The sequence below is a fragment of the Balaenoptera ricei genome, chromosome X (assembly GCF_028023285.1).
Source record: "Balaenoptera ricei isolate mBalRic1 chromosome X, mBalRic1.hap2, whole genome shotgun sequence".
Lineage (NCBI taxonomy): Eukaryota > Metazoa > Chordata > Mammalia > Artiodactyla > Balaenopteridae > Balaenoptera > Balaenoptera ricei.
The window spans coordinates 110,182,601-110,209,217 of NC_082660.1; the positions used below are offsets into that span (position 1 = coordinate 110,182,601).

Here is a 26,617-nt window from a genome sequence, read left to right on the forward strand (position 1 = left end):
TCCTGAATATTTTGCTTTAAGCTACATACGCCTGCATGCATTAAAATAAGCCTTCGAGAGTACAAGACTCTCTTATTTCTACTTCTTTAATTATCCTGATGTTTAGAACACCCAAATCAACAAAGAGATAGGCAATGATAAGATAATTCTCTGCACAACCCAGCAACGAGGAATCTGTAATGGCCTCATAATGTGCATCATTTTGTGTAGCTGGCTCTCTTACTGCTGCCTTAAATTTGCCAAGTTGGAAGCATTCAATAGAAAGGGGTTAGTAGCCACTATGTCTCTCTCCAAGAAAGAGATATGACTCATTCTCCCATCATGCAGATTTTTATGTCATTGTGTCAGTTCCCTAACAAATGCCCTAAGTGTAATTTTATGGAGGTAGCACTGCACAACTTTTGAAGAACAGTTAATTAAATTCAACCTTCATAGCTGTTACAAGATTTGTATTGTCAGGTGAAACATAATGATGAGTGAAATATAAAACTCCCTCAGAGTGAACCAAAAGGAGTTTTCATCAAAACCTCAAGGGGCAAGTGCCAGCATCTTCGATTGACTTCCCATTCATGACACAAATGACTCTCTTCCCCAAATACAAAACTGGCTACCAGAGTGAAGGACAAGAAGTGAATTTGGCAAGAAAAACATTAGATTGATCATATTATTGCACAGAGTTTCCACATGTCTAACTCACTGATAAAGCTCAAGCTGTAAGCCAGGTAAGTAACCTTCCTCCCCAGGCCCTCATGATCAAACACTCAACAGAAAGGATGCTTTCCCTCTTTCCATAGGCCAGCCTCTTTCTAAGGCTTCAGAGAGGCCGGAAAGTATCAGCCTCTTCCAAAAGTACATGTTGCCTTGTGACAAATGATCAGTGAAACTCCACTTTTCAGAGGATTGCAAGAGAGGGTGGTCTGAAGTACTAAAGGTTTTTACCATATTAAAAGAAATCCCATTTTATTTAAGTTAATTAAAAGTGAGGATGCATGATGTAAAAGCATCCCTCATTGTGACTAGCACATAGTTGCTGCTCAGTCAATCATTCTCTTCCTTCAGAGAAATCTGGCAAACAAAATCATTGCCTGAAAGAGTCTCCTAAGGGGCCTGTTTTAATGAATAAATAATCGCACCATTCATTAAACAAATATTTATTGAGCACCAACAACTACGTATCAGGCTCCAAGTTAAAATGCAAACATGAAATAAGATGAGGGGAGCTCATATTTAAATTGTTAATATGTAAACAAATGCTTTTAAAAACCTTAAAGCTACTTGCAAATTGGGTAATCATCATCCTTACAATCTATCGATGGTGCAAAGATTAGCCTCAACCTGGTCTACTGAAATATGTCACAACTCTAAGTCATCGAAACTTGTCAACTTGTTCAGTAAACATTTATTGAACACCTGCTCTATCCCAGGCTCTGGATTAGTTGCTGAGAACACAGAAAAAGAATGTCTTTCATCTTGAGGTGCTCCCAATCTAGCAGGGGAGCTGGAAATACATAGATGATTAAAATGTTATGGTGAAGCTCCACACGTAATGCTATGGGAACCCAGAGGAGAAGCACCTAATATAGACTGAGGTGCGGGGTGGAGAGGATTAAAGAAGGGATCCCAGATGGGATGGTGGGAAACTGTCACTGACATTCACATCCTTAAAAATAGACTTCTCTCTGAGTGCTCGTCCAATTCGACTTCTGCTCACCAAAAGTTCTAATCAGCTTAGGCTATTGTCCAGTTTGCAGATCATGCTCAGATAGGCTGGATCTTTAGAAATATACAATTCTTAATGAGACTTGAAGACTTTGCTATTCTCAGTAACGAAGGATTTCCTTAATAATTTCCTCTGCCAGTGTCTCTACCCTGCCTATCTCCTCTCCTAGAATTCAGTGCTCAAAACAGAGTGTAAAGAACCCTTCATGCATCACAGTATGCATCAGACCCATCCTACTGGATAAGCAATTTCTATCTCAACAAAGGACCTTTTCTTTAGCCAGAAGCATGACGTCACCTTCTCTGCAAGCCTAAGCTGACAGTAGTGCTTAGGTTTGTTCATTTAGTAGGACAATCATCTTGTCTTCAGGGAGTCACATTGGAGCATTTCTCCTTCAACAGATATTCCATGGTCTCCTACTGATGGCGAACGAGCCCCATTCCCTTTAAAAAGATGCTCCCTACTATTTGCCATCAATTTTCTCTTCTGCAGCACAAGCCCATTACCGCTTCTCACTTGCTTAACAATCAGCTTGTCGCTTTTCTATAAGAGATGAAAAAGTATTCCATGCTTTCATCTTGGGAGAATGACAGATTCTTTTTCTTTGAAGCAAATTCCTTGACCCATACTCACCAGATAAGTAATTCAAGTGGGTAACAATAATGACATATTTATAGAGGGTCTTTCATCCAGTGTCCTTGAACTGTAAAATAGGTAAGGAAATCTCTCCACCCAGTAGAGATGGCCTCTTATTAGTTCATAATACGGGGCCCAGACCCAGGAAAAATTGTGGCATACATGCATCTGCATTTGGCCTCCCAACTAGGTGTCTGGGCTATTCTAGTACCTCTATCTGTTTTATATAGTATTCAATACTCCTGATTCCCTAGACTTAACAAATTTCATCAGTCTGTGGATTATCCCTCCATGGCCTAGCTCTCCACTACCTGTCTGGAACTGGGCATAGGTTAAATAAGAGGAAAAACTCATCCTTGTTACTATGGTAGCTGATAAATGTGTAAACCCCTCAAGAAACAGAACTAAATTCATTTTGATTAATAATTATTATTATTAATAGAGCTAGCATGTATTGCAATGCTCACTACATGCCAGACACTGATCTAAACACTACATATGTATAACTCATTTAATCCTCCTAACAACTCCGTGGGATAGGTACTACTAGGATTCCCCATTTTACAGATTAGGACACTGAGGTACAAAAGCATTAAGGAACATCCCCGAGGTCATACAGTTAGTAAGTGATGAAGTTACAGTATGAATCCAGGAGCTCCAGAGCCCACGTTACTGAAGTTGGTTTATGTTTGGACGTTGGGAATAGTGGAACTCACAGTTCAGAAGAACGCATTATCCTAGTTAAGAATACTCTTCAGGCTACTCCCTTCAGAAAAGACGAATGGGAGAAATTTCAGGTTCCTTGGAATCTAGAAAAATGGTATAGGTGATCTTATTTGCAAAGCAGAAATAGGGACACAGGTGTAGAGAACAAATGTATGGATACCAAGGGGGAAAGGGGTGTGGTGGGAGGAATTGGGAGACTGGGATTGACACATATACACTATTGATACTATGTATAAAATAGACAACTGATGGGAACACACTGTATAGCACAGGGAACTCTACCTAATGTACTGTGGTAACCTAAATGGAAGGGAAGTCCAAAAGGGAGGGGATATCTGTATGTGCATGGCTGATTCATTTTGTTGTGCAGAAGAGACTAACACAACATTCTAAAGCAACCATACTGCAATAAAAATTAATTTTAAAAAATCAGTTTCAAAAAAAAGGGATTGAAATACACAAAATACATTTAAATCTATGAGTTGATAATAATACTAAAAACATGGGTTACCTTTAGACAATTCTAAGAAAGATTTTTATTCTGAAAACCGGTAAATAAAGAGAAAGTTAAGTATTTTTTAAAAAAAAAGAAATTTCAGGTCCTTGAAAAAGTAGTGGTAGGGCCCTCACTGTATCATATAAGAAACTGCCTGTCACACCCACTCAAAGCTTCATTAACTAAAAGGCATACTTAGAAAACACTGGACAGGAAATGCAGATCTGTATAGACTGATCTGGTGGCTATAGCTCAATGGCTCAAGATAAACATTCTCCAAGATTCCAAGATCTGTCAGTTGACCTCATCGCAAAAACCAAAAAGGCAATAATGTGGTGCTATTTTAAGATTTTACATTTTTCCCTTTCTACCAGGTGCAAGTACAAGGAATGACTGGAAACATCCAGTTTGACACTTACGGACGTAGGACAAATTATACCATCGATGTGTACGAAATGAAAGTCACTGGCTCTCGGAAAGTAAGTAACCAAAACAGATATCCAAATAAAAAATCTCTCAGAAAGTGACAGCCCTCAGATGTAAGGAAATAGGTGTTAGGAAACACACCCAAAGCAAATTCCCACACATCATGTTTGCCTTTCCATTTGGTGAATAGTGTAGATATGATGCAGAGCTGTTTTGTAATCAAAGTGTTCCATCTACACATTTTAAAAGTTATTTCCCTCTGAGGCTGGTCCTTTAAAAGTGGTAGACTCAAGATTTATTAACAGCTTCCTACAATACAGGGAAGGAATTACAAATTTTATTGCATGTTATTTAAACAGAAGCTGCCAAGATACACATGATTTTAGCAAAAGAATTGGAAAGTAAGTAATTTCTCCATTTTGCCAACTCACCCACCAAAACGACTCTGGACAAAGTACCTTTCCCTACAGCTAAATTTCATAATAACCACTTTGCGTCTATCATACTAATAGTGAGTTAGTCAGGAAGTGGGAATTTAGTAGTTACTTAATAAAACCTTAGAACGTAAAATATCTTGTACCATTTCTACAGGATACTCAACTGATTGCCCACCCAGCTTTCCTACAGTTTTAAGGAAAGAAGTTTTCTGCTATCTGAGTTTAAAGAATCAAAAAGGCTGATCATTCTACAGTGGGCTAACTTATTTTTACCAAATATCAGTAAAAGCAAGGTGGGGATGGGAACCCCAAAGATGAAGGAACAGCACATCTGTTGCTCAAGCAACTACAAAAAAGTTTCATTCTACTACAGCACTTGAATTTCATGCAGCACTTTTTGAGTGAAAAATAGGCAACCAGGTCAAATGTCTGCTCTTTCTAGGCTGGCTACTGGAATGAGTATGAAAGGTTTGTGCCTTTCTCGGATCAGCAACTCAGCAATGACAGTGCATCCGCAGAGAACCGGACCATCGTAGTAACCACCATTCTGGTAAGTATGGACGGAAGGTAGGTGGGCTTTCTGTACAGCAAGACTTCTGTCTTCTGAAAAGCATTATTCAGCCAGTAGGAAAGACCTCAAGTTCAAACAGTGGAAACTTCCAACAGGTCAGCTTAGGAGCCTTTCAAAATGTCTTGCCATGATGAGGAACAGAATGTCATTTAAATAAAGAAAAAGAAAAGGAATTCCCAATAGTTTTAGATGTTGTTATCCTCTTTGTTACCCTCATGGACTGATGCTTCCTCTGGACTTGAAATGTAATTCTTCATTGTGGGGGAGATAGCGTTGTATGGAGGAAAGAGTAGGTCAGGGATCTAATATTAGGTCTACCACTAACCTGAGTTTAATGGTGCAAATCACAACTTCTCTGAGCCTCAGCTTGTGTTATTTTTTCACATAAGGAGTGGTCGTAATAATAATCTCCTATCCATGTCATAAGACGTTTCAAGGCAATATTCACCATGTAAAGCTTTTCTGAAAAACTAAAAGCACTATTGGGATGTGAAATAGTATTTTCACTTATTTTCAAATGCTTTTCTGAAAGCTGGTATGTTTCATTACTGAATGAAGTACAAACCCGGGTTAAAAATGAGTATGCCTGAAAATGAGTAGGTCTGAAATTGTGATTAATTAAATGGAGATTCAGCTGAAGTTTATCTTTCATTTAAACATGCCTATCAAATACTCACTTTGTCCTAGGTACTGTACTAGGCCCTGAGGATATAAAAATGAATAAGCCACAAACCCTGACCTCACAAAGATCACAGTGCTTCCCTAGGGCTTTCCAGGGCTGGCTGTGGTTCTTACATAGTAAATCCCAAGAAATCAAAGGCAGTTCACCTTCGTGTAACTAAGAGAAATACCTCTGCCCAATTTGACTAAATCAAAGACTTTACAGGTGGAAACTGGTTCTTTCAAACTCTCAGAAAGAACTTAAATTCTTCTCTGTTTCCTTAAATCAACAACTAAGGACTCCAAGGAATATGTGCCCCCATGAATAGTCAATTGAGGCTCTTCTGCTTATTAAGCAAACATTTTTAAAGGCTCTCTTAACACACCAAACCTCAATAGCCACAGGGGAACAAAACTTCATTATTACATTTATTATCTCTTAGAAAAATGTATAGGAGTAATCCTTTGATCTTGCTTCTGGTCCCAAAGGAATCACCATATGTAATGTATAAGAAGAATCATGAGCAACTGGAAGGAAATGAGCGATATGAAGGCTATTGTGTAGACTTAGCCTATGAAATAGCCAAACATGTAAGGATCAAATACAAATTGTCCATTGTCGGTGACGGGAAATACGGTGCAAGGGATCCGGAGACTAAAATATGGAACGGCATGGTTGGGGAACTTGTCTATGGGGTAAGTTTTTTTCAACACTGTTTTCATTTATTTCTATGCCTTCCAACTAATAAAGATAGAGGAATTCAATTTTCAAGTGCAGTATTTATCCAATTGCATAGTTTTCATATGATCTGTACGAAAAACATTTTATTCTACAGTTGAATTCTGTAAAGGTAGCTTGTCAATAGCATCCTTTGGGCAACAGGATTATTTTACTGAAAGGAAAGTAGAATTGGAGAACTTTATCTGGCAACATTAAGTACAGCCTGCCCTCTACTGAAAATCTGTTCCTTCTGTGTTCCCTGTCTCAGGCAACAGAATCACCACCCACCTAGTTGCCTAAGCAACCAGGTCATCTTTCCTCATCGCTCCCCTCATATCCAGTCAGTCACCATATCCTATCAATTCTACTTTTCTGTCCCTCAAATCCAGATACACTCTTCATTCCCACCATCATCATCTTAGTTACGGTTCTTACCATTTGACAGTCTTTACTTGGTTTCCCTGCCTCTGCTCTTACCCTGGCAAATCAAATCCACATTATTGTAGTTTCTCACTTTAGAAATCAGGATAAAATTCAAATTCCTTAGCATGGCAAAGAAGGCACTTTGTCACCTGGCCCCCACCTACCTCTCTAGTTTCATCTGGTCCTCTTCCTCCTTCACACTCAATGTTCCAGCTATAGCAAAGTATGCATTGTTCCCTGAAGGCAGGCCTGGAAGTACCTTCACCTCTCTTCAGCTGGCTAACACCACCTACCAGTCCTTCAGAACTCAGAGGTGTCACCTCTTTCAGGAAGCCTTCCCTAATCCCACCTGCAGTCTGGTTAGCTGCCCCTGCTTTTAGCTTCCCTATAGTATTTTTTTTGCTTTCTCATAGTACTTTTGAAACTCTATTATAACGATCTGTTTTCAAGTTCAGCTGTCCCAACTAGTCTATGAACTCCTTGAAAACTGAAGCCATATCTGATTCATTTCAATATGCCATGGTCTGACACATAATGTAAGTCCAATAAATATATTTTGAATGAATTAATGAATGAACAGAATGGCTCTGCCAAGGGCTTGCCCATGGGTGAAGTACAAAAGAATTATACTAATAATTAGGGCTTTTTAAAAGGGGTACAGTAGTATCTTCAGAGCTCCTCAGGGGCTTAGCTTTAAAAGGTTTTGGTCTCTGATTGGGAAGGTCAGATCTTGGGTCACCCAATGAGGCATATGGAAATAAACAAAACTGGACATAAGAACCACCCATCGGGTGAACCAGTCACTAGAAAACTAACCCAAGTGCAGGTGGCAGTGGCAGAGGTTTAGTTCAAACAGACAAAGGTTACTTGCAATGACCAGTCCCTGTCTAAACAACAGGTTAGGGGAAGGAGAGGAATTTAGGGGATGGATATATTGAGAAGAGTCTGGCAAGAAGCAAATGTCCACAAGTTAGCTATTGGACTGAGGTTTAGGATAAGGACTCTAGCGCTTGAGACAGGAATTAACAAGAATAAGGTATAGCACTCCAATCATAAGATAGTACTGGGGTCGCTAAATAAGTTTTTGGAACAGGTCCTAAGGAACAAGCACAAAGGCAGAAGCTCATTTCTAAAACTAAGGGCACAGAAAGGGAATTAAGGCTTAAAATGAGACTGGACCTCAAGTATCAAAACCAGAGCACCATCTTCCAGTCAGACAAGCTGCAAGGCGATTTGAACCTTAGCCCCCAGCTGTGGGGCTGGACCCTGTCTTGGGTCAAGGCTGGTCCTGGGAACTGGGGCAGGGCTGAATTGCAGATAAGATGCAAGTGAACCCAGTTATGAGAAAGAAGAACTTCTAAGGCCAGAGAGAGGGGCTGAAGAAGGGACAGAGCACCCATCATGCTTTCTGAGAAACCTGAGAAGCTCTGAACCATCCTGACACAGCTGCAACCTCTTACTTTACAAGTTGGTGATCAAGTCTTCTTCTATTTCCTGTCCCTAATCTGCCCAACACTCAGGCTCTAAGAGGTCCTGTCTTGCTCACAGCTCTCCCCTGCTCTTAGCACATTACCTGGTACATAAGAGATGCTCACTTTTTACTTTAATAAGTGAATGCCTGGCACATAATAATGCCCAGCCAATATCCATTAAATTGAGTTCATGGTGAGAGGTAATCCTATAATATTTTTATTATTATTAGCTACCATTTTTTGCATAGTTACTGTTTGCCAGGCATTGTGCCAAGTGCTTTACAAGCATTATGTAACTTAATCCTCAAAACACTATTAACATCATTCTACAGATGAGAAAAATTGAAGCCTAGAGAGGTGAAGTCTCATGTCAAGGCCAAACAGCTTGTACTGACACAGTGATTTGAACCCAGGTCTCTGACTATGAAGTTTGTGTTCTTTAACCATTGCCCTATACCACCTAACAGCCAAGTGTTGCAGACCCATCCCATCCTAAAAGATACTTGAAACATGTTGCAAAGGCCCTTGGTGCCTTAGCCATTCTGGGGGAAGAGTATTTGGCCACATAAACCTGACAAGGAATTTAGGGGCTCTTTCCACTAGGGCAGAGTAACTGGCATGGGCTCTACCAGCCCATTATGTCTCAATTGCCAGAGCGCTCTACTGTCTCAAGAGAAAGCCTGTCACGCTGTGTAAATAGCTCAGTGACCTCCTGTCACTGCACAGGACATTAAACACAGTGCTGAAGAGCAAGGCAAATTTCTTGACATTGTTCAGACCAAGACCAGCTTTCTCAGTGGATTTTGGTTTCTCCTCTGGCATGCCCTCTGTACTGCACCCACTTAATCTCCACATTCTCTTCCTCTTTCCGGTTTGTGTATGTGTGAGTGAGGGAGCTTGAGAATTAGCAAGTGCCATATTTGTTTAGTAATTTAGAAACCAACTCTCTACTGCTGAATAGGTAAGAATTCTCCTGGAGGAGCCTACCCATCTTTTTCACCCAGTTCTTTCTACTAAAGATAAAAGCAATAGCCAGGGAAGGCTCTTACAGAAATGTCCTCCTCCCTCCCCTGACCTAGAACAAGTGTCTGGTGCTTTCTGAGATCATAACACAAGGTGATTCCTGGGAACTGAGAACAAACCAACCTATTTGAGTGAACTGCCAAGTTCCACTTTCCTCTAAGATGTGTGGCTATGAAAAATGGACGTTCTTCTCATGCTTGGAGTGAGAGCTGTCTGTAAGGGAGGATGATCTAAGCTAAGTGAGTCTTCCTCTTCATTTAGAAGTTTTCATCTTTCAGCATTGGGAAGTTTGCAACTTCTCTGTCATTGATAGAAATGGAGAAAAGTGAAAACAGGCATTCATTTCTGGCAGGCCTGGTCTCCTATGGTTTGCAAGTTGCTTAAGAAAAAGAAGGGCAAAACCCCCCCGGTGACTTCCCTAAGTGCTTAATAAGCAAAAGGATGGAGAACATGGAAGTATTTCTTGCAATAACACGAAAACTACACAGACAGACACAGCTTTATCTTTAGGGCATTTTCTCTTATACTTTTAGTATGTACAACAGATCAGAGTAGGAAAAAAATGAAGAAAGGCAGAGATGAAAAAAGCTTTGCAAAGGAGATTTCAGTATCTGCCATAAAGTCTCAAGAAAGAGTCAAAATAAATTAAACTTGTTAAAGAAGAAAGAAGCCAATCAGCCTCTTTTCAGATGAGTCCTAAATGGTTTTTTTTTTTCCTCTAAAGAAAATCAAATCAAGGTTGATGTTTGGGCCACCTTGTATCACTAAGAAGGCTATTTTTGAAACAAATGTCAGTAGGACACAATGTGCCCCTGTTATATAAGCTCTTCAGAACATTATGGACTTGAAACTGTCCACCTGCTTTTAGAAGTTTTGATTTTGAGCTTAATGTCTGTAACATCGCCACATGGCAGTTGTCCTCAGACCACAAGTTTTTACGGTTCCCAAATAGCATGTGTTTTAAGAGGACATTTAAAAACATTTTGTTGCTAGCAGGGCTCTTAGATATTCTTTAGCCTACCTTTTCGTTCACTTTACACATAAATGTGGAGACTGGCCAGGACTGAACATTAGAACTGCCCATTGGGTAAACCAGGAAACCAAGTCCTGCTATAGGACAGGGATGACAGGAATAGTGGCAGGTATTGTGACAAAGTCACAAAATCACCCAGCTTGGCAGAGCTTAGACTATAACTCAGGTTTCATGATTCCTGGTCCAGTGGTCTGTCCACTGAGTCATTGGTTCAGTTTACTAAGCGTGTCCAATTATGGGAAGATAATCCTACCTGCCTTCAAGGGGCTTACAATCTAGTTGGATTATGAGCTTTTCCATCTGAGATACCCATCCTGTTTATCTGTGGCCTCCAGGATAATGTAATACACATCTCTAGTTATCACTTGAAATATTTGAAAACCCAGGTAGGCAGCTGAGGGTTTCTGCCCTTTGAGAGGAGATATGATCTAACAGAAAAAGAGAGTCAGGACAAGGGCTGGAAGGAAATTGAGGTCCTAATTGACAAAAGGACACCTCCCAGTGGGCAGCTGCCATGTTCCTTATGTTCCTAGCACTTAGAACTAAGGATAGGAAAGGACAGACAAAATACTACCCAGATTGGTACCTCTGGCTTACAAGAGAGCAGAGAGCTTGGGGATGGAGATGAGGCTGGAGGACAATTGATTCCAGGTCACATCCCCTGGGCATCCTCAGACTCCTTCACACTCCTGGGACAAATGGCAATTTTACAGATGCTATTCACACTGACATTTCTCTACCCAGAAGAAATTATCTCTTAAGTTGTCACTATCCTAAGATAGATTCATTTTCCATTAAGGAAGACAGAAAGTCGATCTGTCCTTCCAGCTAAAAGGCAGAGAAGCAAGGGTGAAATAACAGATGCCAAATATTCTCTTCTGTTCTTCAGGTGATTACACTGGGCTTTGGCAGGAGGGCTGATGGTTTGATAAAAGCACCCCTCTCTTTCAAATGAGGCATATGAATTCCAGGAAGGAGCATTAATGATGCATGGAAGTCTGCCATTCTGAGCAGACACGGTGGGGAAATATTTCCAACCAAATTTAGTCTCATGAGGCTTTTACCCAGCTCCAGGGACACTCCTTTATCTTCACTTTGTCTTTAACTCTCTCAGCTCCCCAAGGACAGGGAGCCCTAACCAAGAGATCCAGACTGGGACATCTGTTCTGTATAAAGAAATGAGGAGATCCTATTGTGACACTGCTTGTTGTTGCAGAGATTTAAATAGACCTCATCCCTTTCTCCAGATCCAAACAACTGCAGACATTAAATATCCCATAGAGTACAGCCAATAAAGCAGTTTAAGTCCAGGCCCCCAACAGTTAGCAATTATATGCTTATTGTCTAGCTTGATTCTGTCCCACTCCTTTCTCCGACACATCTAAACTTTCCAAACAACATGTCTGCCAAAGGCTACTAGAACCTTATGGTTGATACAGGGATGAAGGGTCAGGTCACATCTGCCTCTTCTCTCAGATGATGGATAATATCTTATGCACTACATGCCAATGCATTGCCTACCCACTCTCTCTCATCCTCCCCCTTGCTTTCAACAAGTGCTTTAAAATTGTAGCTGACAAGCTCCTGCTCATGCACAGTCTCCAGGTGGATTACAAGTTTTGCATCAGATCATTGGATGATTAAGCTATAACATAAGCCTTTCAGCTCAAAAAAAAAGTTTTAAATGACATTTAAACTAAGCGTCATGGCTGAGGCTCGGGCATCAGAGGTCAGATCCCAGGGAGAGGACTGGGGTTGCCTGCGTGAGCACAGCCTGAAGGGGGCTAGTGCACCACAGCTAGCCAGGAGGGAATCCGGGAAAAAAGTCTGGAACTGCCTAAGAGTCAAGAGACCATTGTTTCGGGGTGCGTGAGGAGAGGAGATTCAGAACACCACCTAAACGAGCTCCAGAGACGGGCACGAGCCATGGCTATCAGCGCAGACCCCAGAGACGGGCATGAAACACTAAGGCTGCTGCTGCCGCCACCAAGAAGCCTGTGTGCGAGCACAGGTCACTCTCCACACCTCCCCTCCCGGGAGCCTGTGCAGCCCGCCACTGCCAGGGTCCTGTGATCCAGGGACAACTTCCCCGGGAGAACGCACGGCGCGCCTCAGGCTGGTGCAACGTCACGCCGGCCTCTGCCGAAGCAGGCTCGCCCCACATCCGTATCCCTCCCTCCCCCCGGCCTGAGTGAGCCAGAGCCCCCGAATCAGCCGCTCCTTTAACCCCGTCCTGTCTGGGCGAAGAACAGATGCCAGAGGGTGACCTACATGCAGAGGCGGGTCCAAATCCAAAGCTGAACCCCAGGGGCTGTGCGAACAAAGAAGAGAAAGGGAAATCTCTCCCAGCAGCCTCAGGAGCAGCGGATTAAATCTCCACAATCAACTTGATGTACCCTGCATCTGTGGAATACCTGAATAGACAACGAATCATCCCAAAATTGAGGCAGTGGACTTTGGGAGCAACTGTAGTCTTGGGGTTTGCTATATGCGACTGAATAGTTTCTGATTTATATGTTTATCATAGTTTAGTTTTTAGCACTTGTTATCATTGGTGGATTTGTTTATTGGTTTGGTTGCTCTCTTCTCTTTTTTTAAATTACATTTTAAATTTTTTTATTTTAATATTTTTTAATTCTTTATTTTAATAACTTTATTTTATTTTATTTTATTTTTCTTTCTTTCTTTTTTTTCTACCATTTCTTCTGAGCCATGTGGCTGACAGGGTCTTGGTGCTCCAGCTGGGAATCAGGCCTGAGCCTCTGAGGTGGGAGAGCTGAGTTCAGGACATTGGTCCACCAGAGACCTCCTGGCTCCACATAATATCAATCGGCGAGAGCTCTCCCAGAGATCTCCATCTCAACACTAAGACCCAGCTCCTCTCAACGACCAGCAAGCTACAGTGCTGGACACCCCATGCCAAACAACTAGCAAGACAGGAACACAACCCCACCCATTAGCAGAGAGGCTGCCTAAAATCATAATAAGTTCAAAGACACCCCAAAACACACCACCGGATGCAGTCCTGCCCACCAGAAAGACAAGATCCACCCTCATCCACCAGAACACAGGCACTAGTCCCCTCCACCAGGAAGCCTACACAACCCACTCAACCAACCTTACCCACTGGGGGCAGACACCAAAAACAACGGGAACTACAAACCTGCAGCCTGCAAAAAGGAGACCCCAAACACAGTAAGTTAAGCAAAATGAGAAGACAGAGAAATACACAGCAGATGAAGGAGCAAGGTAAAAACCCACCAGACCAAACAAATAGGCAAGAGGAAATAGGCAGACTACCTGAAAAAGAATTCAGAGCAATGATAGTAAAGATGATTCAAAATCTTGGAAATAAAATGGAGAAAATACAAGAAACGTTTAACAAGGACCTAGAAGAACTAAAGAGCAAACAGACAATGATGAACAACATAATAAATGAAATTTAAAATTCTCTAGAAGGAATCAATAGCAGAATAACTGAGGCAGAAGAACAGATAAGTGACCTGGACGATAAAATAGTGGAAATACCTATCACAGAGCAGAATAAAAAAAAAAAGAATGAAAAGAATTGAGGACAGTCTCAGAGACCTCTGGGACAACATTAAACGCACCAACATTCGAATTATAGGGGTCCCAGAAGAAGAAGAGAAAAATAAAGGGACTGAGAAAATATTTGAAGAGATTGTAGTTGAAAACTTCCCTAACATAGGAAAGGAAATAGTTAATCAAGTCCAGGAAGCACAGAGAGTCCCATACAGGACAAATCCGAGGAGAAACACGCCAAGACACATATTAATCAAACTATCAAAAATTAAATACAAAGAACAAATATTAAAAGCAGCAAGGGAAAAATAACAAATAACACACAAGGGAATCCCCATAAGGTTAACAGCTGATCTTCCAGCAGAAACTCTGCAAGCCAGAAGGGAGTGGCAGGACATATTTAAAGTGATGAAAGGGAAAAACGTACAACCAAGATTACTCTACCCAGCAAGGATCTCATTCAGATTCGACGGAGAAATTAAAACCTTTACAGACAAGCAAAGCTAAGAGAATTCAGCACCACCAAACCAGCTTTACAACAAATGCTACAGGCGGGGAAAAAAAAAATGGTTCTGAAGAACCTAGGAGCAGGACAGGAATAAAGACACAGACATAGAGAATGGACTTGAGGCCACGGGGAGGGGTAAGAGTAAGCTGGGACAAAGTGAGAGAGTGGCATGGACATATATACATTACCAAATGTAAAGCTGATAGCTAGTGGGAAGCTGCCGCATAACACAGGGAGATCAGCTCGGTGCTTTGTGTCCACCTAGAGGGGTGGGATAGGGAGGGTGGGAGGGAGACGCAAGAGGGAAGGGATATGGGGATGTATGTATATGTATAGCTGATTCACTTTGTTATAAAGCAGAAACTAACACACCATTGTAGAGCAATTATACCCCAATAAAGATGTTAAAAAAAATAAAATAAGCGTCATTTCTGTCTTCAGCCTGTCAGACTCTTAAGCGCATCGTCCCTACACATATGAGCTTGTTGGGTTTTAAGTTTTATGAAATTTACGACTTTGGCAACCCACCTATGAAAAGGATTATATATCCCCTCAAGCTAAATCCCCTCCAATAGTGCAGTTACTCCGGGTTTGCCACCAGTGAGTGGAAAAATCAAACCTAATTCTGTGTGTTTACTGAGCCCACACAGCCACTCTTAAGCCGCTTGATGAAAATCCTTTAAGTAGTCAAGATGCAAGCAAAAGTGCTAGCACACTCTTACCCTGAGCTCCTGCCAGTTGCTGGGTTTTGTCCATCACCCAGAGCACCGTCACACCACCTACTTCCCCACCTAGGTTTCTGAAAATGGCCTGCTGGCTGCTGTTACTGGCACAGGCAGAGGCTTGAGGACAAAAGGCTGCTGGACTGACTCAGGATGCCACAAGTGAGATACTTCACTACTGAGGCCGAATTTCAGCTGCTCCCTAGCCCTCTGGAGAATTCTTAACACTCTCTCCCAGCCACAGCTGGCTTTCATAAGGAGCCGAGACCAGGAAAGGAATGCCATTTGGGGAGTTGCCTTTTTCACTTTTTCGTCAGTGTTGGCCCCTGAAATCTTTAAGTTGACCTGAAAATGACCTTCCCGCTCATCTGCATGCTACAGCTGTCCCAGGAGAGCTAAATGAGTCTTTTCTGACACTAGTTAGTTACCTGCTACTCCCTATTGCCTCTAATAAGTATGTTGATTGCGTCACAGGCATTATGCCAAGCAGGCCTTGAGCTCTGAAATAAGAGACCATGACAAGAGCCTTTTCATATGGAGGAAGGGGTAGTGGTGGCAGAGGGCAAGGGTTTCTCCAAGGCTGGCTATGAGCTGATACGACCTTTCTGCTGCGTTGGCCTCACCAAGCATACAAGAGATGGGCGGGGCTGCTCAGTCTCCGGCTGAGTTGGCTCGATCAGCAGCTCCCTCCTCCTCTACCAGCTGAGCCTCTCCTACCTGCCCTTTGCTATCCCTTTGTCTATTTCCGTCTGTATAGGTCTTTTTTCAGGTTCAGCGTGGTAATTATCATTTTGGAGCCAGGTCCACATCAATGAGGCTTAATTGAGCACAGATTTAACACTGTTCTTCACTGAAGAAGCACCCTCCAGAAAAACAAACTGCCATCTCTGAAAAAGCTCCTTAGAAAGAAACAATTCAGGAAAGGTAGAAAAGCCTGGCTGAAGAGCAAGTGCCTGGGGGGAGCAGCTTCTTCCTGTTGTTTTGTGTGACTTCAAAAGTACTTCAAACTAAAAATGGCTTTCTTTTTGGCTGCACTGGGTCTTCGTTGCTGCGCACGGGGGCTACTCTTCATTGCGGTGCGCAGGCTTCTCATTGCGGTGCCTTCTCTTCTTACAGAGCACGGGCTCTAGGCACGCGGGCTTCAGTAGTTATACCTCAATTAAAAAAAAATACAGATGCTCAAGCAGGCAAAAAATAAATAAATAAAATTTAAAAAAATAAAAATAAAAATGGCTTTCTTTGGGAATCTGTTCTTTTGCTGCACGTTCCTGGGAACCAGACAAGAAGCCCCGCTTTGTCTATCTAGCCACATCTTGTTAGCATTTAGCTGTGCTTATCATCTGGTGAGTGTTTCAGTTACTGAGTTAGGTTTTTTTCTCTTAAAGGGTGTCAAGATTCTCAAAATCCTTTCTTGACCTGCTTGAAAAAGAACCTAATTCCCCTAAATTCAATCCAAAGTGATTTTCTCACACAAGTGTCCCTTAGTTCTTCCTTCCAAAACAAAGAAGTGGCAATTTCTTTCAGAACTATCTAGTATTTTGACTTTAAAGATAAAAAACTACTTAAATGAAGTAATTAAATCAAATGAGATCAACTGGGAAATGCTGCTAGTAGGGCATTTGCACGTTCTAAGCAGGAGGTAGAAATACGTTGGCAGGGATAGAAGGTGGCTTTATCTGTGAATTCTCTTGGCATGACAAGGTTCTTTCTAGCTGATTCAGACTCCCTGTGCCAAAAAACCCCACTAGCTTTTGGGCCGATTCCATTCTCCTCAGTTGCTTTTGTTTCTACGACCTGGTCTGGCCCCAGGCAAAAGAGTAAAATAGATAAAACCTGTGTTTGTCTCCCCTCCAGTTAGAAATGTGGAACTGGTGATTCAGGAGTTAGCGCAATGAGGGAAGAGTTGAAGCCATAGGTAATAATAGTGAGGGGAGAAAGGAAGAACAGAACCTTAAAGAGACTTGCTTATTCCACAAACCTTCATTAATTACCTACCAAACCAGGGCCCGTGAATCGACTCTGGGGGTACAAACGTACATCTTGACTGAGAGAGCAGAACTAGGAAGCAAAGACAGAAAGGTAGGAGAAGAACCCATAGTCTTCAGCATCAGAGAGCTAAGGAAAGAGGGTATATATAGTGCTAAGGGCCAGTGGTATATAAGTGATCTGCGGAAAGGTCTTTGAATTTGGTAACCAAGTATATAGTTCAAGAAGCAATTTCACTAAATTGGAGGGGAATGGAAGTTAGAGCACAGGTGTATAAGGGAAACATTGTGTTAAAATCAAGAGATAGTAAAGACGAATTTTTCAAGAAGATTGGTGGTGATAGGGAGTGATGCTGTATGGTTAAGAGGGTAGTAGGATCAAAAAAAGGAGGAAGAAGTGTTTTTTGGTTTCATTTTTCTTTGTCAGTATACAGAATGACCTGAGTATGAGGTAATTATTAAGTGAATAAGACCTGTCAGTGGTTTCAAATTACAGCAGGAATTAGAATCACCTGGAGGGCCACCTGAGTGGGGGACCCCAAGTTTCTTATTTAATAAACATGGGGTGGGGCCCAAGAATTGGCATTTCTAACAAGTTCCCAGGTGGCTCTGTTGCTGCTAAGTCTGGGGAATCACACTGAGAACCACTAGAATAGACTGAGAAGGAAAAAATAGCAAAAGAGAATAAACAGAGCTGAATTTTAAGAAGAGACAGAAGAGTATGAGATGCAAGGAATACATAGAGTAAATCTTAGAAAGAGTTCATTTTCTAAGCGATGGGAATGACAGAAGGGATAAAGATAACAGCAATATATTGAGGAAGAGAAGAAAGGCACTGAGGTGATAGAGCTCATATCAGATGGCTTCCATCTTCTCAGTAAAGGAAGAGGCAAGATCATCTGCAGAGAGGGTAGGTAAGGATTAGGGACTGGGAAACGTTTGGAATAAGCATCATTCACAGACTTAAAGAAGAATCAACCTCACGGTGATAGATGATGGATTTAATTTTAGAAATGGTGAGTTTGAGATGGTAGTCAGCCTTCAAGGTAGATTTGGTCAGCAGGCTGTTGGCTTCAATAAATGCATACATTCTGCAGCAGATTTTTGTCTGTTTTGTTTGTCTTGCTCACTGCTTCACCCCTAGCATCAAGAATAGTGCTTGGCACAGAATAGGCACTCAGATATACACTGGAATGAACCCGAGAGGCGTTGGCTGAGGTTGATTATTGTACATAAAAGTAATATATAGTAGAAACCTGCAAGTATCTCTGGAGTTAGAATATTACGGTGGTTAAGAGAGTGAGTTCTGGAATCTGAAGACCAGGGTTCTAATCCCAGCCTCTCAGTGCCTCACTTCCTCCTTCTCTAACATGGGAATGATCATGGACCAACCTCAAGGTTGCTGTGAGAATTAAATATATATAAGGGGCTTAGCACAACACCTCACACAGAGTAAGCACTGAATCAATGTTAGCTGGCTGTTTATTACTGCATTTCCCCTTCAATTAATTAAGGAGTGTTTCTTAACCAGTTTGAGTCACCATGTGTAAATCAAAGTACTAAGACATTAAAAAAAAATACCCTGTCTCAGATTTCATCATTCTTCCCCTACTGGTAGGGATATTGAGGCATAACTATTTAACAAAGAAAAAATGATCATCAAAATTGGTGTTTTCACTTTATACCTGATATACCATCCAAAGCCTTTCCTTAGAAGCATTTTTCTAAGTATGCATTTTAAGGCCTGGCTCCAGACTAAAACCTACTACTGACATAAGAGAGCTATTGTGGAAGACAAAAGAAATAAGTGTAGAAGTTCTTAGTGCCTATTTTCATGGGACTAATATAAAAACATTGTCTGCCTTTGCCTGAACTAATTATGCAGTGCACTACTGACACATTTATTTTATTGATCCAATACATGTGTGTGCTACACTGATATTTATCACTAGAAATGATGGCTTACTATATAAATTAATACGTATTGTAATAACTGCTTTGCCCTTGTTATTGCCCATGCAGAATTCTTTCATATTTGCATATTTCGTATTCAATAGTCAAGAGCTTATTTTTTAGGCATCTACAGTTTCTTTAGTTTAGGATCTTTTTCAGTGGTAGATACAAAAATAGGAAATTGAGCCCCTGCCTTCAAAGAACTTATGTTTTTATAGACATACTCTCAAAGAAATAAGTCAAGAATAATGGCAAACACTCAAGTGTTAAACTGAGTACTGTAGTCCTGTGTTGCACCTCATGGTGGGGAGGGAGGCACATATCAAAAGTATAGACTATTATGCTTTTCCCACAAGAATTTCCGGTCAGGTAAGGGAGATATGACATAAGAGCATGAAAATTAAAATAAGAATATAAGAATTAAACAGTGGTATGTCACAGGAGAGTACAAGTTGAGTTGCAAGGTAGCAAAAGAATTTTAGGAAAAAAAATTGAATCAGTTGGCCTAAGTCAATATGCCTCAGAGGACAAAGTGTCTTTTCCTTAACTTACCATCAAGTTAGAGTATTTTAGGACCCACTGAATGCTACTACTTGTCTAACCAAAGCATTGACAAATCAGTTGGTTATAGTGACTTAAGACTTTATATTTCTACCAAAGAGGTATATTAAGTGGCAAATGACTAATGGAAATACTGTCTCTAAAAGTCGAAAAATGTTTTTTTTCCAGAGGGCTGATATAGCTGTTGCTCCACTCACTATAACGCTGGTCCGTGAAGAAGTCATAGATTTCTCAAAGCCGTTTATGAGCCTGGGCATCTCCATCATGATAAAGAAGCCTCAGAAATCAAAACCAGGAGTATTCTCGTTTCTGGATCCCTTGGCTTATGAAATCTGGATGTGCATCGTCTTCGCTTACATTGGAGTCAGTGTAGTTCTTTTCCTAGTCAGCAGATTCAGCCCTTACGAATGGCACTTGGAAGACAACAATGAAGAACCTCGTGACCCGCAAAGCCCTCCTGATCCTCCAAATGAATTTGGAATATTTAACAGTCTTTGGTTTTCCTTGGGTGCCTTTATGCAGCAAGGATGTGATATTTCTCCAAGGTTTGTTTCCATTTCATACCCAGTGCCTCCTTGCATGTTATGGCCATGATCCATTCATGCACATCTGATATTCACGCATCTCAAGTCCAGATTTCTTTCATTTAACATTCCATCCAGCGACAAATTATCATCGAGCCATTTTTGTTTGCTTGCGTCCTTGAAGTGAGTGTGTTATTGGTGTTGCTTTGAATGTCTTTCATGCATTTCTATGGTATCATCAATTTATACACATTATAGCAAACATTTGAACTCTGGATAAAGGCAACATTGCCAGCTAATATTGATATTATTCAGATAAAGCTAACACTAAATCTTGATCAGAACAAACAGGCATGGTTTCCTCATTAATTGAGCTAGAACATTTTCTCATTTGACCAGAGACTGGATCTAGAAAATATTTAAAAGACAGAACTCTTCTTTAAAACCCTCCTACCTTCCCCTTTCCCCTCCATTTTTCATTTTGCTCTCTGACTGCCTAGAACTATTTCACTGTAGTATCTTGCCCAAGTTTTATCACTAAAACAATAAAACTTCTAGAAGAAAATATGGGAGGAAGTCTGTGTGACCTTGGATTGGACAAAGAGTTTCCAGAACGCAAAAAGCACAATCCACTGTAAAAATTGATAAACTGGACTTCACCAAAATTCAAAACTTTTGCATTTCAAAAGACATCATTAAGAAAATGAAAAGACAAGCCACAGTGGGAGAAAATATTAGGAAATCATACATGTGATAAAGGACTTGTATCTAGAATATATAAAGATCTCTTGCAACTTAATAAAAAGAAGATAAACAACCCAATTCTAAAAATGGATGAAAGATTTGAATAGATACGTCCCCAAAGAAGGTATAAAAATGGTTAATAATCACATGAAAAGATGCTCAACATCATTAGTCATTAGGGAAATGCAAATTAAAATCACAGTGAGACAGCTCTACACATCCTCTAGAATGGCTATAATCAAAAAGACAGATAATACCAAGTGGTGACAAGGATGTGGAATGACTATAGCTCTCATCCATTAGTAGCGTGAATGCAAAATGCTACACCCAAACTGGAAAATGGTTTGGCAGTCTCTTATAGTTAGACATACACTTAAAATATGACACAGCAATTCCACTCTTATTTACCTAAGAGAAAAGAAAACATATATCCACACAAAGACTTATACACAAATGTTCATAGGAGCTTTATTTATTATAGCCAAAAGTGGAAACAACCCAAATGTCCATCAACAGATGAATGGATAAACAAAATGTGGCATATCCGTACCACATTTGGAATGGGAAACTATTGAGCAACTAAAAAAAGACAACTGCTACGTGCTACTAAATTAACTTTGAAAACATGATGCTAAATGAAAGAAGCCAGATGCAAAAGGCCACTTACCATATGATTCCATTACTTGAATTCCATTTATTGACTACCCCATATTGTATTATTCCATTTGTCCAGAATAGGCAAATCAATAGAGACAGAAAGCACGTTGTTGGTCTCCAGGGCCTTGGAGGGAGCAGAGAGGGGCTGATCAGGATCAGGATTAGGGTGAGGCAAGTGAGGCTGAGTAGAGCAAGTACAGGGGTCAGATTCAGTCTTTATTTTCAAATTTGCTATTTTATTAATCATGGATTTTTTGGCATTAATTTTGATTTTTTTAAAAAATTATACTAAAATTCTCTTTATTTTGATTAATGAGATTTTGGCACCCCCTTAAATTTTGTGTGGGGGGCAAATGCCTCACTTGCCTCACCCTAGTCCCATTCCTATCAGGATTAACCACAAAAGGGCACAAGGCAACTTTTCAGAGTGTTGGAAATTTTCCAAAACTGGGTTGTGGCAATGGTTGCACAACTCTAAATTTACTAAAATCATTAATTGTACACTTGTATTGGTGAATTGTATGGTATGCATATTTTACCTCAGTGAAGCTATTGAAGATACTGAATGTGAATATCCTAGACCTTACCCACTTAAAGTGTCGAGTCACCTAAACAAAAATGGTGGCAAATTCATAATTATAAAATATTGTAAGCAAATGTAACATCTTTATAATCAGAAAAAAATGAAATAAAAAGTTGTAGTTTTGGTAAAATTGAACATTAATCCAAATACTGACCAGAGTCAATTATACAAACATATAGGGATTTTCATTTAGACTAGAAGGACTCAGAAGGTCACCTACCATGTTTTTATAGCATACTTCATTTGAGGTTATCCACTTGGAGCACAAAACATTTAAAATGAAGTTTTGCAGTATAAATCGCTGGTAACCATCTTCAGCAGCTTTTTAGTATAACATGTGTGAGGTAAGCCTCATTTATCTGTCATTCTTTTTTGCCACCCTCAATCTGCTTGGTCAGATTCTCCAAATTATATCACTCCCTATTCCTTTTGTGCTTGGAATGTGTGTCGTTTTGTGATATCATCTGGGAGTTAATTGTGCTAGTTTCTTTCTTCTCTGATTTTTTTAAATGTTCACTTCAAGAGATGAGGGTTTCTGAATGATCCCGTAATTGAATGATTTTAACATGGCTGGTAATCTGTGTTGAGACAATGCTAAAGACTTATTAAGGCTGGAGATTTTATTGGTTTCTGTAAGTGAATTTTCAAAACTAAATTTGTGATATCCCCACTGGAGTGCTACATACTACTGCGCATACTCAAACAGGACTTTTAAAAGGCCATTTGTTTTTAGAAGTATTTATGCATATTACCTCATTAAGTAATAACTTAAAAATGATGGCTTGAAAATGACAAGCTGGAAAGATTCTTTATTTTCATTTTTTGTAGCAGAATTTAAGCTGTGGCTCTTCTGTGGCGCCGAAATATATCAAGTGCTTTTTTCAAGGTACAGATTTTATTATTCTGCGCTAGACACTGTCCTACAGAGCGATGGCTTTCAAATGTTTTGAGCACAACCCTCGGTCAGAGATAAATTTTCCATCACAGCTCAGTACACATATATGTACGTAACAAAAGTTTCACCAGAAATTACCCTTACAGTGTGCCATGCACTCTGATATTCTCTATTCTGTTTCTTTTTTTTTTTTCTAAATGCTGGTCACAACTCAACCCAGCAATGGGGTACACAGCCCCATTTCTGTTCAATGGCCATCCTTGGAATGCAAACTCTCCAGAAAGCCCAGAATGTGAGCATGCATTGTACACTCTGACTTTTCTCAAAATTGGAGCAATTCAAGGCATTATAAGAGACCACATTTTAAAGTAGAATTATCAAATATCATAGCAGGAGGAGATGTCAGAGATAAATTAATCCAGCTGCATCCGTTTACTGAGGGCCCAGGAACAACAACTTTCTCTTGAGTTCCCACTGTGTCTGGGCATTTTACCTGTATTATCATATGCATTCTAATCCTCAAACACTACCACAAGGTGGGCATCGTACTTATTTTTTAGGTGAAGGTGAATCTCAGGTGAAGTAATTTGCCCAGTCACACAGCTAATGACAAAGCCAGTATTCATACCCATCTCCGATTCCAAAACCTGTGCTCTTTCCACTTCATACTGCTTTTCTCATATCACAGAGAAAGGAATAGTACCCGGAGAGATAATGTCATGGAACCCGAGGGCATGGAGGCTGTAAGAGCCAGCAGTACAATTATTTCCACTACCACACGCAGCCTCCCACTACCGACCTAAAGGTGCACTGTTTGTTCCATTCTTTTCCTCATGCTCATGCCCAAGAGATGTTTTCCAGTCTCCCAACCTCTGATGAAACAGTACCTTTGCCCTGGCTGTTTAAGAAAATAGGCAGTGAGCATTTAAGAATGCTGCTGAACATGTGTTCACTCAAAGTTAAAGACTGGGAAATCAGCAACAAGGCATCATGAGGAAAACTGAGCATGATTCCATTGCCATCAAATAAAGCTATGAACAGTAACCTAGAAGCCTAAAGAGTCTATGTCAATATTAGGTTTGATATTTTCAACTACCCCAATTGTTCAGGGTGACCAATTCAGGTGGAGACTGAGTAATCAATGTAATAAGCTGAGGTTATATTCATACACAAACTAATTTGTTGGGGGGAGTCAGGAGGAGAAAGTATGAGGAGATTGCATTCAACCCTCTTCCCCCTGATTGGGGGATGGGGAGATAGCCAGTGGGTGTAGCCAGATGGAGGGAGCATAGTGATTAGGTATGCGGGTCCTGGAGTTCATCTCACTAGATTCACAATCCGCTTAGCTATTGTGTGACGCGGGGCGAGGTACTAAATCTTGCTAAGGCTCAGTTCTTCATCTATAAAATGTAAAGCACAGTGCCTGACATATAGTAAGTTCTCAACACACGTTACCTATTATCATTTTTAAACTGGCTGCTGTTAACCATCCTGGCTTCACAAATACTAATCGTTCATATTGCATTTGCATTTTAGTTCCTAATACTCCTTAGGAATACGGTTAAAATTTTAGTCAGTGCCAAATAGCTGATTTCTGATGAGAAATAACCAACAACATTCCTTCTTGAAACCATAAAGTGCTTTCCTTAAGGATTACACCACTTGAAAACATTTTGATTGTATTATTCCACAATGTCTTGCTGATATTGACAGGTGGTTGGAATTTTTTTTAATCTGAAATTTATTTCGTTTGTAAAACGTTGACAGAACTGCTAAGCAGGCCAGAGTCCAAGTCCTTCCAGACAAATGCGCCCCCTGCTGACTTTCTCTAAAGCTGCAGGGACATCTGAGGGCTAGCCAAGTTGAAGATACAAGGTTCCAGGAATTGCAGCAGAGAAAATGGAAAGAACACACTAACTTGAACCTGGTTACTGTGTACAGATTATTCCATGGGCATTATTCTCCTGTTAAGTTTTCCAGATAGCAAACACTTTGGAGAAGCAGGCAGGAGATCTGTCCAGGTTAGCTGACACATAGATCCTCCTTTTTTAAATGGAAAGTATGTGCAGAATAATAAAATATACGAAGGGTAAAAAATGAATGGGATCAAAGACAATAGGAGAGTTTGGGGCTCCGTTTAAAGCAACTATAGCCTTTCCTTTACTGATGTATGACCAGTGTCTTCATCCTACTGCAACTGCAAATTCACTTCAAAGCAGTAGTGGTGTGGTAATAAATTAATTGTAGTAGCAGGATTTTTATTACAACTATTTCATGACTTTTCTGGCTGAAAGCCGTAGTTTTCAGTCTTTGGGAGATGGTTAGTTATTCCCATCAGAGAAAACTATAAGAACCAAAGATTGACTCTGCACATTTTTTAAAAATCTGTCATAGACACAGCATTGAATGGAGTGTAGAAATGATGCCTACTGTGGAAGAAAGAAGAGGGAGAACAGGAATAATAAAGAGTTTGTGCAAAGGAGAGGCAGTTTGCAGTTCCGGGTCTTCATCTTGTGAAGCTAGTAAAGTGCTGATTTCAAAATTTACTTACAGGATGAAGGTTACAGAACATAGCTCACTTTTATTATCATTTCATAGGCCATAAAATACATTTTATTATTAACTCAGAAACTCTAGTTTCTTATGATCACAGATAACATGAGCATTGTGTATTATTTTGCAATGTTATGTCTGTTTTTCTCTTGTTGCTAATTTACTTTCATTAACTTCATGCCTCCTCTTGCATTTCTTCAAAAGGTATGATATGTTCCTTTAATGCATTTTTATAAATACTAAATGGCAGCATTTTACAGTCATTTCATTATGCTAACCTCAAAATCTGTCTTGTGCAACAAAACTACTTGAAATGAATGTTAAACATTTTGAAGCTGCATTAATAGAAGAAAAGATACTGGGAAATGACAGGTCTTTCTAACTCAACTATAAAGTCTTGTCTTGTTTTAATAGATCCTTTTAAAAATGTGATGGGGCTGACCCATCAGTCACTTTTTATATAGCCTCCATGTGAAATGTGGCTTTAAAAGGCTATAGTTTCACTAATGAGAAAAAAGGGAAATGTGAAAATTCTCATAGAGCTTCTTCCCTGTGAGTTCCACTGCACATTTTCTCAGTGAAAGGATTTAGGCATCCATGACATACAAGGGAAGAAAGTGGTAGAAATTCCACCAAGACTCTTGTCAAAGCTACCACTGTCTTTTTTTTTTTTTTTGATGAACAGAAAATTTTATTTATATTTTTAAAAAATCCATTCCTTTAAAAAACATCAGATCCCCAGAACTTATTCACTTAATAACTAGAAGTTTGTACACTTTGACCAACATCCCCTATTTTGCTCACCTCCCATCCCCTGAAAACCTATATTCTCTTCTGTTTTTCTATAAGTCTGGCTTTTTTAGATTTTACAGAGGTTAAATTCTTACTTGAACTGGCACAAAAGCTACTACTGTCTTGAAGGGAGAACGCTGAATGCAAGCTTGTGCATTCAACGCTGATTCCAAGGAAGCTCCTTTTTTCCATCTATGCTGATGCTCGTGGATACTATTTTACCATTTCTATGTGGATATTCACCAAAATTCTC

General features: G+C 40.2%; 1 protein-coding gene across 2 annotated transcripts in view; it reads left to right on the forward strand.

The window, feature by feature from the left end:
- GRIA3 (glutamate ionotropic receptor AMPA type subunit 3) overlaps window positions 1-26,617 on the forward strand; it is a 287,656-nt gene that overhangs the window by 200,830 nt on the left and 60,209 nt on the right. For both annotated transcript variants that reach the window (XM_059910318.1, XM_059910320.1), the window contains exons 8-11: window positions 3,953-4,057; window positions 4,884-4,991; window positions 6,162-6,368; window positions 19,785-20,161. In XM_059910318.1, the coding sequence (XP_059766301.1) occupies window positions 3,953-4,057; window positions 4,884-4,991; window positions 6,162-6,368; window positions 19,785-20,161 (797 nt within the window). The remainder of the gene's footprint in view (window positions 1-3,952; window positions 4,058-4,883; window positions 4,992-6,161; window positions 6,369-19,784; window positions 20,162-26,617) is intronic.